A 15,341-nucleotide genomic window follows, 5' to 3' on the forward strand; every position below is an offset into this window, starting at 1 on the left:
TGTTATGATTTCCCTGGTTCATTGCAACTAACGAGAAACAAAAATAATTAGGATAAATAAAAAAGGTTGAAGGTTTACGTTTGTATTTAAATCAGTGGTGTGAATTTTACAAGATCTTTCTACACTTTAAATCCTTTCATCCATCTACATAAACAGACACATCATGCAGCACCTGAGTCCTATTAGTGTTGCTCGCTACGCAGTATTATTACTATAACTGTAAAGATTTGCCCCAATGTATATGAATCATGATAGTTTCTTATTGCATTCAATATAACAGCAGCATTTCAATCTACATTCTAAAACAATGTACATTATAGTCGTTTACCAAGTTCACAAAATGAGTCTATGACATCATTACTAGGGGCAGTATGAATATGGAGTGCTGTGCAACAATGCCCCAAAATTGTCAATATAATGTAATTTAACATTAGCAGTTATTTGTTCACTTTGATTGGCCATCTACACTGCCAAAAATACCACATAGTATATCACATTGAGTACTGTAATATAAATAATACCTTTGACCATGACATTTTCAGGGACAAAAGACATCAATAAATACAAATGCACCAATTATGAAAATCTAAACATAATTGTAAGCTTTTTTTTTTTTTTAAGGAAAAAAATAAGAAAAGAAAAGAGAAAATAATAAATTACACAAGTTTTCACTCAATCACCCACCACCCAAAAGAAAGAACACAAGGGGTTTGCCTGAACTTTTTTTGGCTTAAAGTATTGATACGAATTAAATTATGTTTGACTGTTCACATTTGGCATTTTCCATTCTGGTGTACTTCATTTATAGCACACATGGCATTACATGTTTTGTGAATATGGATTGTCTCTATGATCACAACGATTGAAGTTGCAGACTTCAAATAGAGCTGTTTTTATCATCATTCAGGGTGAGGCTCCAGTGGTCTCTGCAGTTCCACTGCTGGGCATGAGCCTCACCATTATGAAAGACGTTTGCTTCTCCCATAAACAAACTCCTCGCCTTTGGTTTGGTTGTGCTTGGGCTGGAAGACACAGATTAAATACACAATCATGTAATGGCTGTCAATATATTTAGTTCACATTTCAAGAATCTTGCAACATGGACAGAAGATGGGCAACTACTGGTACCTGTCCTCTGGGATTAGGTGATGAGGGAGGTGCAGGTCTGAAGTAGATGGTGTTCTAACTGGGCCATATTCCGGTGTGCAGAAGCTTGTGTGGGATTCACATTCATTCAGCCATTCTGGAGTTGACACTGCACTACCATCTGGCTCAGCTGTAAAGGAATTAGGTACTGTGATTCAATACAAAAACAGAAAAACAAGACATTTCCATTTGATGATCTTAGAAATATCAGTTAGTTCAAATGAATAAAGGTTACATCCAAGTAAACAAGAATACATTTTATGACTCACATATTGAAAAGGCACTTTTAGACTTTGACATCTGAGGTTTCTTTGGGTCTGAAAAGGGAGTCAAGTTCAAAAACTGATGTTTGAGCCATGTTGCACGGTCATCCTCGAAAGACTTCCTCTGCAATTTAGACAGGGCACAAGTTAAGAGACTAAAAGTCATTAAGTTATACCGTTTTAGCATGCGATATTTACAATGTTCTATATTATTTCTTAATACAACTGACCTCTTCCAAGAATATACCAACAATTTAGGATTGTGTCATGAGAAGATTTGATAGCAGGTGTGTTCTTTGCGTTGGTGGGTGGTTCAAGGTGATTTAACTTATTTGCAAAAGCACATTAGAATAATGTGCAACGTATGATATGATATAGTACTTTATTGTCAGTTCACACTGAAATTTGTCTTGCGACCCAGCAGCCATGTATGCAGAACACATATACACACATTTGACATCACAAAGAAAAAAACTATATTACATTCATAAAAACATGAAGACAAGTGTCCACCGCCTAGATTACCCCATGACTACTACAACTCCCGATTAAGCCTCAAAGTCGACTGGTGGACAAAAATGAGTATAGTATGAGTAGCACGGCGTCGGCTTGGGTGTGGCAAGTCATTTAGTAAGTACTGGGAGCTGATGGTAGGTGTTGCACTCAGCAATCCATCTGCCAGGGGTCTAGCGCATTGCGAAACAGGGATAGACTCCCATGCTCTACTACTAGAATAATGCCCATAACAAAATAGTAATTATTTTGCACTTTATATTTTATTCATCACATTTTAACATTTTCTTTACAATGTGTTGTTTTTTCCTTCTTCTAACATACCTCATGGCTCAGTCTTATGGCAGCCTCTGTGAAGTTCCTTCTCTCTTTCTCCAAGTTCCTTCTCTGCTCTCCAAGGGTCTTCCACTCCTCTCGGAGGCGTTCCTTCTCCTCCAGCATGTAGCAGTCGTTCAACAGCGATGCCGTCTCTTCATCACATGGAGAACTCAGCTGTTGCTACAAGACCAGAGGGAGGGAAGTGTATGTTGCAAGAACACCACCACATCCTGTCGGTCTGACCGGTGCCGAGAGTGGCTAGAGACTAGGGGTGGTTCTGCTGTGCAGGAATTTACTGTTAAGCCCTTTAGGTGTTTTGGTCAGTACACATTTCCACGTAATGAATCATTCGGCGAATAGTTACAATTGATCCTGTGTGCTGGTAAATAATGAAAACCATGATTACAATTTAGGCATTTAGCGGACGCTCTAATACAGAGAGAGTTACAATCATAGAGGTTTCAATAATAATAATAGTTTTCCGTATCAATTAAATGAATATGAATGACAATGTTGCAGTTCCATTGGTTTTCAAAATACACCCCAATAAAAACTTTAACTGTTATGCAAAGCCTGCATCAAATGCTGCCTTTCTACAAACAAAAAATAAATCATTATTGTCATCCTGGGGATTCCTGGCTCATCTTTTATTGGCCACCACCGCACCGTCGCTCAAACTCATATTGCTGCTTGAAATATTAATACTAAAAAGTAGGCTAAATGTATTACACACATACCTGCAGTAACTGTTGTTGTGAATGAATAAAGTCTTTGCACTGTTGGATCTCCAGGTTCAGTCTGTCCATCTCTTTTTCATGAGTCTCCCTTGGGATTGTGTTCACATTAGTCCGCTCACCCACAGTCTGTGCTAAAGATGCTGAACAATCAACATACATACAGAATAAAATTGTTATTCAACCAAGCCCTGTGATATCATAAAAATAAACATTAAAACAAATCATGATAGTTCTGCCATTCACACTCATGCTATTTTAGTGCCGACCTGCGACCTCCAAATTCCTATGATAGAACACATAGACGATAAGACAAATATGCCATTGCATATGCTTTTCCTACATTAACCAGTAGAGGTCACTGCTGATCCATGACTGATTCAAAGATCCCCTCTCATTTGTACAGGTCAGCCTCGGCAGAGGAAGGTTGTCAAAGCAACTTATCTCACAACCCCAATAGTACCGTTATCAACTTGCCTTCAACACATAGTTTGGAACATAGCATTCATTTTTGTATCTAGCATTTAAACCACTTGATATGGGGTGATATCTGCAATTGGAGTCCATGGTCTGGTATTCCTGGAGGGGCAGAAAGAGTCCCAGCATCCTGGCCCATTATTCACAGAATGCTACAACAAATGGGGGCAGATCTGAGTGTGTCCCACTTGACTTTCTCCAGAAGAGCACACATAACACTGAATCACGCAGCGCTGCCAGTGTTTGAGGGCAACTGCTTTTCCTACAGCAACCACTAGAGGTTGCTGCTGGTCCATGACTTTCATGTTTACATTCAGTTCCAACAAGTCCTCTGCAGGTAAATGTATTTTATTTATTTGTTTTAAACCATCTGCTATCAGTGCTATGACAACCTTTCTTTGTTTAGGGTGTACCAATTCAGGGATGTGGGGGAAAAAAGCAACAAACAAAATGGGAAAAAGTACAACAGCAGAATGTTGAGTGAGTAAGAGTGAGGAAGACTACCTTGGCTGTCCAGTCTCTCCACATGGCTCTTGAGTCTCCTCCACTGAAGGCGAATGCTGTTAGTCAACTTTTCACGGGCGTGGATGCAGGACAACTCTACACTGTCCTTACTGGAATCAAACACTTCCTCTTCTTCCTCCGAGTCAGACTAATATAATAAATGGGAATGAACAATCAATATAGTGACTTGACTTGCAAATGGGTAATTGAAAACAGCAGCATTCAAAATAAATACAGGGCCTGGCCTCACTATAATTTGAGTCATTTGACCATAGTAGGCTGAACATGTTTGATTCTAAGCCCTCGGCAAACCATGGACATCTTTGTCTGGGCTCTGTGGGATCATCCAATAAACTACCTCAGTCTCTCTCCCAGTCACAGTTTGGAATATGTAGTCGTAATAGGTTATCTGTAGCCTGGCTTGGCCAGCCTCATAGCGTGGAGTCACTGAAACTTTCTCCCCGAAAGCTTCAGTGACTCCACACTATGAGGCTGGCCAAGCCAGGCCAGGTTATCTGGGGTTAAGTGGGAGAAATTACTCTTAACAAGAAGATAAATATATATGGGGGGAAAGATATCTGTCATAGAACACAATGGGAAGACTGTGAAAAGGGAAGGGTGAAAAAAAGAAAGAAAAAACTTGCCGAACCTGTCCTAGACCGTCTTCATGACTCTCATGAGTCTCGCGTTTCGGTGTTGGTTTCTTTGAGCGTAAAATTGACATCATGTCTCTTTTCATCTGCTGCAGCACTTTCTTCAGCTCTGCGTTTTCCAGCAACAGGTCTTTGTGACGGCTGTCGTAGTCAGTCAGCAGAGTCCTGTACATCTCCCCCTCATGTCTTAGGATGAGAAATATCATAATCTGATCGCTGGAGTAAAACATATACAGTATCGACCTATATTTGTATTTATTTATGATGTGGTAGTCAGAGACAGATGTTGTGGTGAGAAAGTTCAAAATACCTACAAAGAAAGCTCTATAAGAATGTATTTGAATAGAAATATAATTATGTAAAAAACAATCACTGATTGGGCCTTAAATAAAAAACAATAAAAGCAGGTTGTTAACTTAAGACCATATCACTTACTTGATCTCCATATTTCCAGTTTTCCAGCGGCTCCTTTTCCCATCAGCTCTTCCAATGTAATTTAATACTTCAATGGCTGAAAGTGAAAGAAAAAAAATGCATATATATTTTAACAAGGGATAAAGTTGTCACGATTGCTAAATGGGTGCAAATTCAAGCCAGGTTTAGGCTCAAAAGATTTTTCATTAAACCTTGTTTCTTCTCCTTTTTGTCAACCAGGAGTTGATTCAAACGCTCTCTGAGTTTGTTGAATTCCCTTTCTTTCCTCTTCATATCATGATTGTACTGGCTGGCCCGGTTTGCAATAATATGCTGAAGTTTTTGCACCTGACAAGAAAGCAATGAAAATTGCAATGTAGAACGGTATTTCAGTCACACAATGTGGTATTTGTCCTAAATATAGAAAACACAACAACAACAAGTCCCATTACCTCTTCTTTTTCATTTTTCAGGCAGTTCTGTACGCTCTTAACTTTCAGCTGTAGCTGACGTTCTCTCTCAAGGAGTCCTGTGTTTTCCCTTTTGCAAAGTTCAACTTGATCCTAGGATCATCAAATGGCAGCATGGGAGAAAATAAATCAACACAACCATTAGAATGAACAATAAATGATCAGCTGAAATGAACACAGTCTGATTGGATTTGATCACTCAGATGTAACATTATAGCTCTGTATTGAGAGGAAGACATGAGTGTTGACACTAGGTTACAAATGATCAATTATTATTATGATCGTAAATCGTTTTCCTGCGTGGTTTTCACCAGTATTGGTGTCATGGTGGATTTTTGTATGGATCCCAAATCTTATAACCATTTCCTGTTACTATCTAATGGTGCAGAGTTTTTTGTTTGTCAAAATCTGAGTTTTGGTAGCAGTGGTGCTTATGTTCCGGATTGTGGATGCTCATGGGGTTGGGGTCACCTTTAGTCGAGTGTTGCTAAGCTGCAGGCAGTCCATGCTGCTGCTCGACTTGAGCTGCTCCACTTCCATGTCTTCCAAGGTGCGCAGGCCCCTGCGGTACAACTGAACCAGGTCATACATGCGGTTGAGCACAACCACCACATTAAGCTCTGAGCTCCCATCGGATTCTGTCCAAAGCGATGGGAGGCCAAGGGAGGACAGTTCCTGGAAAAGGGGCAAATAAAGACAAAAAGAGGGATATGAATGATGTTTCAAATTTGCTACAGAGTTGCTATGCAGTGATTTCTCTGGCATCTATCGAAGCAAACGGGGTAAGGGATGTGAGGGAAACATTTCTTACTATCAGTGGTGTAAAGTAGCGGTAACTACATCTACTCAAGTACTGTACTAATTTTGAGGTATTCTTTACTTTACTGGAGTACGGTATTTCCAATTTTCAGTACTTTTACGTCTACTTCACTACATCTCAAATGCAAATATTGTACTTTTACACTCAATTATTTGAACATTTTAGTTACTAGTTGTTACTTTGAATATTTTGATTATATTACAAAAAAATACATTTATACAAAATACACTGGCGAAGAGTATCTCATCTGACCCCTTACATGTTTTAAATGCTGAATATCAACTCCATGAGGCGGTTTAGAGTCCCGAAATATAAGAAAAACAGGCTAAAGAACTCTTTTGTACATCAATCTGTTCTGCTTTTAAACCAAAATCGGTAAACCAAGAGGATATGTTCTATTGTTCTTGTTCCTGTCTGCTTCTGTGATTTGTGTCCTATAATGTATCTTTTGTAATGTATTGTGTATGTCTTGTCTGTATCTTGAACGGTGACGTCATGGACGCAAAACATATTTCAGTGAAAGCTGACAATAAATTTGTATCGTATCATATTTACCACTTCAGTCCTACTGTATATAAAAAAATTTTGCCATTTGAAAATAGCAGATATGCAAGCTCACAACTGCTATTTTCAAAGGATTTATTTATCTTTTAGTGTACAGAACAGATGTTCAGTTCTCCGATTTCGGGAGGTGTAGTTCCAGACTCTATATATAGCATTCAGAGATTGTGGAATAGTGGTCTGGCTACAGGAGACTATCCACATCTTCTCAGCTTTTCTATTTGTGCCTTCAACAGTATATTTTAGGACACAAGGCCTACCCTAAATTTGTTTACTGTATTTACTGGTCCCTTACCACGTTTATTATGTCTTTTGGCACCTGAGCAAGTACCTTCGCCTTACTTTTCCACACTGTTGTTTATATCTTTATGTGGTGCAATGTTCTGGGCTGTGATGTTTTTTATCCCTGGAAATTATTCCAGAGGTGGTTATATAAGTAAGTAAGCCTTGCCGAGCCATGAGGCCCATAGGGCAGGAGCATGTCTCCTGTTTCTGCAGCTTGAGGCAGCTTGCTTGATGTACACCCCCTGGACATGATGTACAAGTACACCCCCTGGACATGACGCTAGTATGTCACAGGGACTTATCCCCGATCCAACCCTTGGGTCGCATTTTGGTCTTTGGTATGACCAAGGATCGAAGTTCGAACCCTGACCTCACAATGTCAGGGCAGACAATCTAACCTCAAGGCCACTGAGCTGGGATATGTTCTGTGTAAGTGGCGGCCAACCGTTGAAAAAGTGCAGTGAATGAACAGAACAGACATAAAGATAAACCTCAAAAGATCGGTATGGTATGAGCATCTATCTATGCTGGATGTTCATACTTAAAATCTGACAGCTTTACTACTACTTTACCACAGTCAAATATAAGAATGCAACTGTTGGAATTATCAATCTTTTTTGCTTTCTTTTACTTTAAAAATCATATCATGATTAATGTCTTCAGATGAATCCCATTATTCTAGCATAAAACCCCCGTCATAGTTTTTAAAAACACAAAAGCGTTACGAATAAGTGTGACTATATGAGCATGAGGTTACCAACCTGGTTGATGTATGATAAACATTCGGGCACGTTGTCCTCGGTGCAAAAGGAGCCCAGCATGTATTGGTTTCTGTGCAATGGCAGGGAGAGCACTGACGGTTGCCTGAACTGTCTCAAGGGAGACATTCTACATTTGAAAGAGCCACCAGGAATGTCCTTGAAATCTGCGGGGTGACAAAATGTCTGTTGTCAAGCAGATATCTGGGCGTGAGTTGATAAACCATTATACAGTTAGTAAGTAAAGGCACAGGACAGCCTTGTTCGTGCACCACAAAAGCAATGCAGTGGGTGGCCAGGAATTTAGGTTACCCATATGGCACAGAAATAGCATATATTAATAGCACTGATCCGTCATGTGTGTCGATTTAACCTTTTCCTTACGCACAAGGATGAGACTCCTCTTACAAACTACTGTAGTAGACAGAGCACTTCACCGTTTTGGCTAGAAACCAATGCATGATGACAACATCGTATTACCATCATGAATCATGATGATCCATAGTAATTACATTTCAGAACAATTTCATTTTCATCTTTGTGTGTGTACATGCGAGACATGTTAAGTGAATTGTTCGGATTACTATTACGTTGTTACATATTACAATTACAAACAACTGTTTATACACACAGTGTCACACTAGCAGCAAAATGCTACTACAAATGCATACAGTAAGCGCTGCTGGTCAACAACATTTCTCAGAGTCCAAGACAAATCTTTAACAGCTTTTACTCACCAAGGGAAGACTCTGGCATCACTGCAGTGCAGTTCCTGATCTTGAATCATCCACTACATGTGCAGGACACAGTCGATTTGCAAACACATAGATGCAGGCTGCAGACTGAAATAGACATGTCAGATTAGCAGTGTCAATTCAACACTGTCTGGATTAGAAAGGATTGACTGTGATAGATGCACTGTGTGTGAGAGGAACATGCTGGCTGCAGCCTAAACAACAAGGGAGGGAGGGAGGGAGGGGGAGCTGATTAAGAAAGGCCAAATCATTTATTGTAAGCACTAAGCAGTAAGCGAATACACTTCTGCACCTGCACTTTATATCCTCTGAAAGAATGCAGGATTTGTTCCAAGATTTCTTGCGCATTTAATTTACTTTCACTGCAGCAAAGAATGCTCTTGTCATCCGATGGGTGGAGAAATTTAATTTCAAACTCCAGATTTCTAAATCCATTTATACATGCAAAAGAGACACATTTTGCACTCGTACTTTCACAGTGTGGAGGAATGACAATACATTTGTGTGATGAAAATCCATTGTAGCAAATTGGATTTACTCCAACAACACTTAATGCTTATCACCATCCATTCTAATCCAAAACACACATTTAACAGCATGAAGAAAAATATTGTAACAGTCAAAAAACAATCTTCTTTTCAAATCAGCAAATATAAAATCAGCAAATCAGTAATGAAAAGCAACAACTGCTGCCAGTGTTTCGAGGACCCAGCCTTTTGGCAGACATAACATATGGCACGCCTGGCTGCGAAGCTTTACAAGTCACACTCACAGACTTACTTAGCAAACTAATATAAGACCTAATAAACGTAATCTTTAATTGAATGGCTATTAAACCCCAGTTATAAAGCTCTATTAGATTGCGCATTTTAAAAACAGCATTCTTCAATCTCACGGCAAGAGGGAGGTAAACCTTGAGCAAAGTTAAAAGTAGGCTAAATAGGTAAATACCGAAATAATCACAGGCCGACGATCCGAGATAACGATGCAAACCTGTGGATCAGTCGGTCCAAAGTGCTGCTCAATGATCACTTTGAACTGCGGAAGAAGCTGTAACGTCTGTCATTCCATAAAGAGAGCACTCAGTCAGAGCAGACATAACGACGGTCTTTCTGCAGCACGGCGTCGCTCGCCATACCGCGTCGGCGTCGACCACGGAGTGTAGGCAAGTTGACGACGGCTTTCATTCACCACCACAGACTTGGCATTGAAAACACTGGCCACACATGCCTTTTTTAGCTTAACAACGCAACACAACTTGTTGGCTTTAGTTACTTACTCATTGAACGTTTATCCAGTTATATTATTCACTGAGTGTGTGTTCTCTTCACCACTTGGCTGGATTCCGCACGGCGTACCGTACATACACAACACAACACGACGGACTGAATGACTGCTGACAAATCAAACGTCGCCTGTGCTGTGGCTCCTCCGTTTCCCTGGCAACCAAACACGTGACCCCTTTCAAACTTCCGCTTTCGTCACGAATGTTAAAAGTAAACGGAAGTGCGACGGAAGTCGTCATTGTAGCGCCAAAAAAACAGTGCCCTCTTTTCTAAATTCCTTCATTCGTCCATTCTCCATTTCCTGCCTTGTTGTTGTTGTTGTTACTCGTCAAGCACTGTACTGGGAAAGACGTGCTCGGACTCTCCATTATTGGGAAATACGGCTATTTTGATGATTGAAGTGCTTGTTTTTTGTGTTGCTCAAAATCATTACCTTTGCGTTGCACTGTTGCTTAGCTGTGAAAGAGATCCCAAAAGAAGAACATTGCTGCTGGTTCAGAGTAGATATCAAGGCAGAAATGGATGGCCAGGCAGGAATGGATGGCCATGATGGGAACAAGCTACATAATTTCACACCCCTGCAGTTGGGAGCCCCTGCTTTTCTTGCAGGTAAAGATGTGGATGCATATTTCTGTGGCAATTTGTTTGAAAGTTGTTTGAAATTAGTATTTTGACTCTTTAATGTATAATTTGCTGATTGCATTTGCTGCTGCTCAATTTTAGAGCGTCGCAGTCCCGCCCCCTGCGAGGGCACCGGGAAGAGAATGCCCCAATCCCCATTCATTTGATTAATTTTCATAGACGTTTCAAAACGTATTTATTTAAAGACCAGTAAGCCTCATACAAAGGCAACAGCCGAGTTGGGCTGAACAAATAATTAGAAAGAAGAAAAAAGGGCAGTGTACATTAAACATTTCTTACCGTTTTCCTTCTTTCTAATTATTTGTTCGGCCCCCAGAAATGTGTTTATTGTGATATTGTCACGATTTGTCAGCTCGGCTAATTGGCTTTGTATACGAGGCTTACATGTCTTTAAATAAATACTTTTTGAAAAGTCTATGGGGAAAATGAATGGGGAATTCTCTTCTGGTTCCCTGTCGTTCTGAAAGGGGGCGGGACTGCGACACTCTTGTGAGGCCCAGCTTTGAGGGTTGTCCTAACACACAAACATTGAATTCCATTGATAATGAATGGCCAGCTTTGAGTGTTTGTGCAAACATAGCTCTGGTCCATGGCAGAATCAGAAGCAGTAAGGCTATGGACCAGAGCTAGTGCAAACACAAACATTGCATGTCATTGACAATGAATGGCCAGCTTTGAATGTTTGTGTAAACACAAAAATTGAAGACGAAGGTGAGGACGCAAATTCTGATTGGCCGGAATGAGATGATTGGAGAAATTGTGATTGGTCGGAATGAGATGATGTATGATGATAAGAGTTTTTATGTCATTTCAGGTTTCAACATAAATGTCATGCTTCTGCCAGCCTTGCCCTTGAAGCAATCTACTTTCTCCCAGCAAAGTCAGTCTGAGTCTAAAAATGCTGGCAAGACGTTCATTTATTCATTACCCGCCAGGAAAACTCAAATCCGATGCAACCAGGATGACGCCTCCATTTGCGAGCCAAAGCCCCCTACAAAGGGTTTAACAATTTATAAAATATGCTGTGTTCCTAATTGCACCTTTTCAAACAGACTGCAACCACACCTCGCTTTTCATGACTTTCCAGATGACAACGAAACAAGAAAAAAGTGGGTTTGTGCGATCAAACGAGATAAAGACCAAGCCATCAGTGTTTGTAGGGGCCGTACATATGTATGTGAGGAGCATTTCCAACCCGAGGATTACATAAAGTCTCCCGCTGGAGGAACAAAGTGTCTGAAGCCAGGTGTCACGCCATCTTGCTTTCAGTGCCCACCGCCAGAAGTTTACTTGGTGGTTTCTGAACACAACTATTGTAAAGAGCCAAATAATTTCAAACTGATACTGCTCAGAATGCAGCGTGACAAGCTTCGGGCGGAATGTAAAAGGCTGGAGGAGGCAGCTGTTAGAGAGCGTTACAGTGTTACGAGATTTCAGGATTCTGATGATGCGATCCAGTTCTATACAAGGTAACCTCTCAATTCACTTGATGTCATGAATAAAACCTGGCATTAAATATGACACGCATCCATCCAATCCATATGCTCCACAGAACTGCTAATGTCTACTCTACAATCACCTCCAGTTGCCACTATTACTAGCCTGGTTTAACCACTCCCACTCGAGATAGCAATTTATTCATTCAAATCAAAATGCAAATGCAGGCGATTTCGGGAGGGGGTGGTTTACGACTCGGCTACACTATTACCTCCTGTGTGGCTACACACTGGCATTCCAAAGCCCGCTATTCCGACGCACTTAATACCAATTGGTATCGTTGATTAGTCACCTTTACAACCAGGTATAACTTCTAACTTTGCAATTCTGGAATGAGCAACAAAATCCCCCAATATTATAATCGCTCTTTTGAGCAACCTGCCAGTTGGGTCCTGCAACTTTGACATGTGTCTCAGTCTGTGGTAAATTTGTGCAAATCTTGCCTGTAAATCTCTGGAAGAAAGCATATGGTTACTCAGTGAAGCAAGGGTGAGGAACTGGTCTTCTTGGGGTGTTGTCTCCCTGGGACGGCCACTTTGCGGTCTGTCTAACTTCACCAGTCTCACAGAACTTTGTCCTAAGTTTGTAAATGGGTTATGGTACCAGGACAGGGCTGATGCCAAATAATGCTGCCACTCTGCGTATTAACGGAACATCAGCTTCCACTTGTCCTATTGCACAGGCCTTATCCTGAAGGGACACATGTGGCGTCTTTCCATGGGGGCAGTGTCGCTGCTTGGAGCATACACAAACTCAACAAAGTTGCAGTGTGCTGGCAGGTCGCTCAAAATAACAGTGAGCACATTTAGCTGTGTTGCTCATTCCATCCACAGTTTCACGATCCTTACAAGTTATACCCCCTGGTACAGGTGCAATCAATGATAAAAAATAATAATAAAATACACTAGGCCTAATTGGTATTATTTAAGTGGAGATGTAATTTACGTAAGTTTCCAAACATTCTATGACAAGTTCATATGCTATGCATGCAGTGCATTAATTATCCTTGCCAGGCTGGAAGGACTTCGCGTGGCCGGCCAAAGGCCGGATACCATGTTTTTTGCCCCTGTCCATCCATTAGTCCATGAGTGAACAGCTAATCTCCGGCACCACTGGACCGATCTGATCGATGATCAGCATGAAAGTTTGAACACACTCTCCCAGACAGACAGACACACACACACACAAAGGACAGGGGCAAAAACATAATATCCAGTATGGCCAGGCATACTGGCCATCTCTCTCTCTCTCTCTCTCTCTCTCTCTCTCTCTCTCTCTCTCTCTCTCTCTCTCTCTCTCTCTCTCTCTCTCTCTCTCTCTCTCTCTCTCTCTCTCTCTCTCTCTCTCTCTCTCTCTCTCTCTCTCTCTCTCTCTCTCTCTCTCTCTCTCTCTCTCTCTCTCTCTCTCTCTCTCTCTCTCTCTCTCTCTCTCTCTCTCTCTCTCTCTCTCTCTCTCTCTCTCTCTCTCTCTCTCTCTCTCTCTCTTTGAATTGGAGCAAAGTGAAATATTCAATTTGTATTATCTATAATATAATAAATCCATACGTTGTATTTGTTGTTGCAGGTTTCCCACATATAACCATTTAATGGCCTTCTGGCGAGTGGTTGAGCCAGCAGCTTCACAAATGAAATCTTGTAGTACTGCTAAAAGAAATCGGAAGGTGCTAGCTGTACCTGGTGGACCAGTGGTAAATTCCCATTATACTACCGTCTAATTATAATTTATGGTCTGCTGCCTACACCTAAACAATTAAATGTTATTTTATTTATTTAGCGATGTATAGCTACATGTGATGTGATGATTTGTGTGTGTCTCTCCAGCCCCTGTCGAGAGTAGACGAGTTCTTCCTGTTTATGGCTCGCCTGGTTCAGGGTCTCGAGCTTTTGGATTTGGCACAGCTCTTCAAGGTGGAGTATTCCTCTGCGGAGGACATCACGAGATCCTGGGCTAACTTCCTCTACACATTTTTGGCCTCTGTACCCATTTGGATCTCCAGGGAGAGCATCAGAGCTCACCTGCCTGTGGAGTTTCAGTACTTCCCGGACACCAACGTGGTCATCGATTTCATAGAGTTCCGTTGCCGAACGCCCCTCTCTCACTGGGAGGAAAAGGAGGACGAGCTGCTTTTTGCTGAGCATGAATGCGACTCCACTCTCAAGGCAATGGTGGGCATGGCACCCCACGGCCTGGTCACCTTTGTGTCCACCGTCTTCCCTGGTTCCTTAAGTGATGAAGAGGTTTTTCGGAGGTCAGGAATAATCCCTTTACTGACCCCCAAAACAGCCATAATGGTTGACGAGAGCCTCGACGTGGACAACATTGTGTCGTGCCAGGTTCATCAGCTGCCTTACTTGTCGAAGGAAAAAGACGTTGTGGTGTACAAGATGAAGAGATCCACCAAACTGCTGAGGCTGTACATCGATCAAATGTTTCTCAGAGTGAGGCACTACAAGTTGTTCAAGTCCATCGTCCCCCTGTCTACTGCCAACGGTCTGAATCAGATGTTCACAGTGGCATGCAAGCTGGTGAACTATCAGTACTGAGCCCTCTGTAATGCTTGGTCATGTTAGTGGAAGGTCTGTGCTATGGTGCTATCCTCTGAATCAGATGTTCACAGTGGCATGCAAGCTGGTGAACTATCAGTACTCCTCTATGCCAAATATCTTCACTGAAAATAGAAGATCTGCAATTTTCGGTGACCGTTCGCCCCCAGAATAGGGATGCTAGGATACATGTGGTTAAATTTGAAATACTGACATGGGGAGGTGGGTTGTAACCATTTAATAACCGTTAAATGCTGTTTGCTAGCATACAATAAGGACCAAACATAGTGTACTGCACTTACAGTATATTGCAACACATTACAATAAGCAATGACAACATGGGTAACAAATACAATAAGAGTCAACATGGATGTGTTGTCTGTTACAAAAATTCACATGGGTTATATTTGGAGCTTCAGATTATCTTTGTAATCTGTATCGTGTCACAGCAAAATGTGTATCTCACAACTACTGTAACTGGCACTAAAGAAGGGCAAAAACCTGTTTCAGGGTTAAGCGTTTGCTTAGTATGCTTGTTATCCTTTTCTTACCTTTTTTATTAAACACGGTTTAAAATAAAGTATGCCCCAATTTCTCAAATGAATCAATACATCCTACTATTTCTGAAATGTTGCAGTCGTATCACAAAGAGTTTGTGGAAAAAGTACTCGCGTGTGTAAAAGTAGCAGTACTACATACAAG

At 41.1% G+C, this 15,341-nt stretch overlaps 2 protein-coding genes across 3 annotated transcripts; one reads left to right on the forward strand and one right to left on the reverse strand.

Moving 5' to 3' along the window:
• Positions 1–66: 66 nt before the first annotated feature.
• Positions 67–10,094, reverse strand: LOC306927143 (afadin- and alpha-actinin-binding protein-like). Of its 2 annotated transcripts, none has more exons than XM_079506815.1 (14): positions 9,951–10,094; positions 8,654–8,758; positions 7,920–8,083; positions 5,964–6,167; positions 5,475–5,585; positions 5,235–5,370; positions 5,044–5,119; positions 4,605–4,794; positions 3,956–4,103; positions 2,978–3,117; positions 2,247–2,420; positions 1,416–1,533; positions 1,129–1,276; positions 67–1,022 (listed from the first exon to the last, which is right to left on the reverse strand). In XM_079506815.1, exons 2-14 carry the CDS (start codon positions 8,670–8,672, stop codon positions 878–880), a joined length of 1,773 nt encoding a protein of 590 aa, XP_079362941.1. In that variant the 5' UTR covers positions 8,673–8,758; positions 9,951–10,094; the 3' UTR covers positions 67–877. The 2 variants fall into 2 exon arrangements, with proteins under 2 accessions (XP_079362941.1, XP_079362942.1); XM_079506816.1 differs by lacking the exon at positions 9,951–10,094 and adding an exon at positions 9,623–9,924.
• A 113-nt stretch (positions 10,095–10,207) lies between these two features.
• LOC306927144 (uncharacterized protein) lies at positions 10,208–15,334 on the forward strand. The gene is made up of 4 exons (XM_079506817.1): positions 10,208–10,566; positions 11,414–12,068; positions 13,660–13,783; positions 13,917–15,334. Exons 1-4 carry the CDS (start codon positions 10,476–10,478, stop codon positions 14,637–14,639), a joined length of 1,593 nt encoding a protein of 530 aa, XP_079362943.1. The 5' UTR covers positions 10,208–10,475; the 3' UTR covers positions 14,640–15,334.
• The last annotated feature ends 7 nt before the right edge of the window (positions 15,335–15,341 follow it).

Source organism: Electrona antarctica, assembly GCF_951216825.1.
Source record: "Electrona antarctica genome assembly, chromosome: 7".
In the NCBI taxonomy this organism is placed as follows: domain Eukaryota; kingdom Metazoa; phylum Chordata; class Actinopteri; order Myctophiformes; family Myctophidae; genus Electrona; species Electrona antarctica.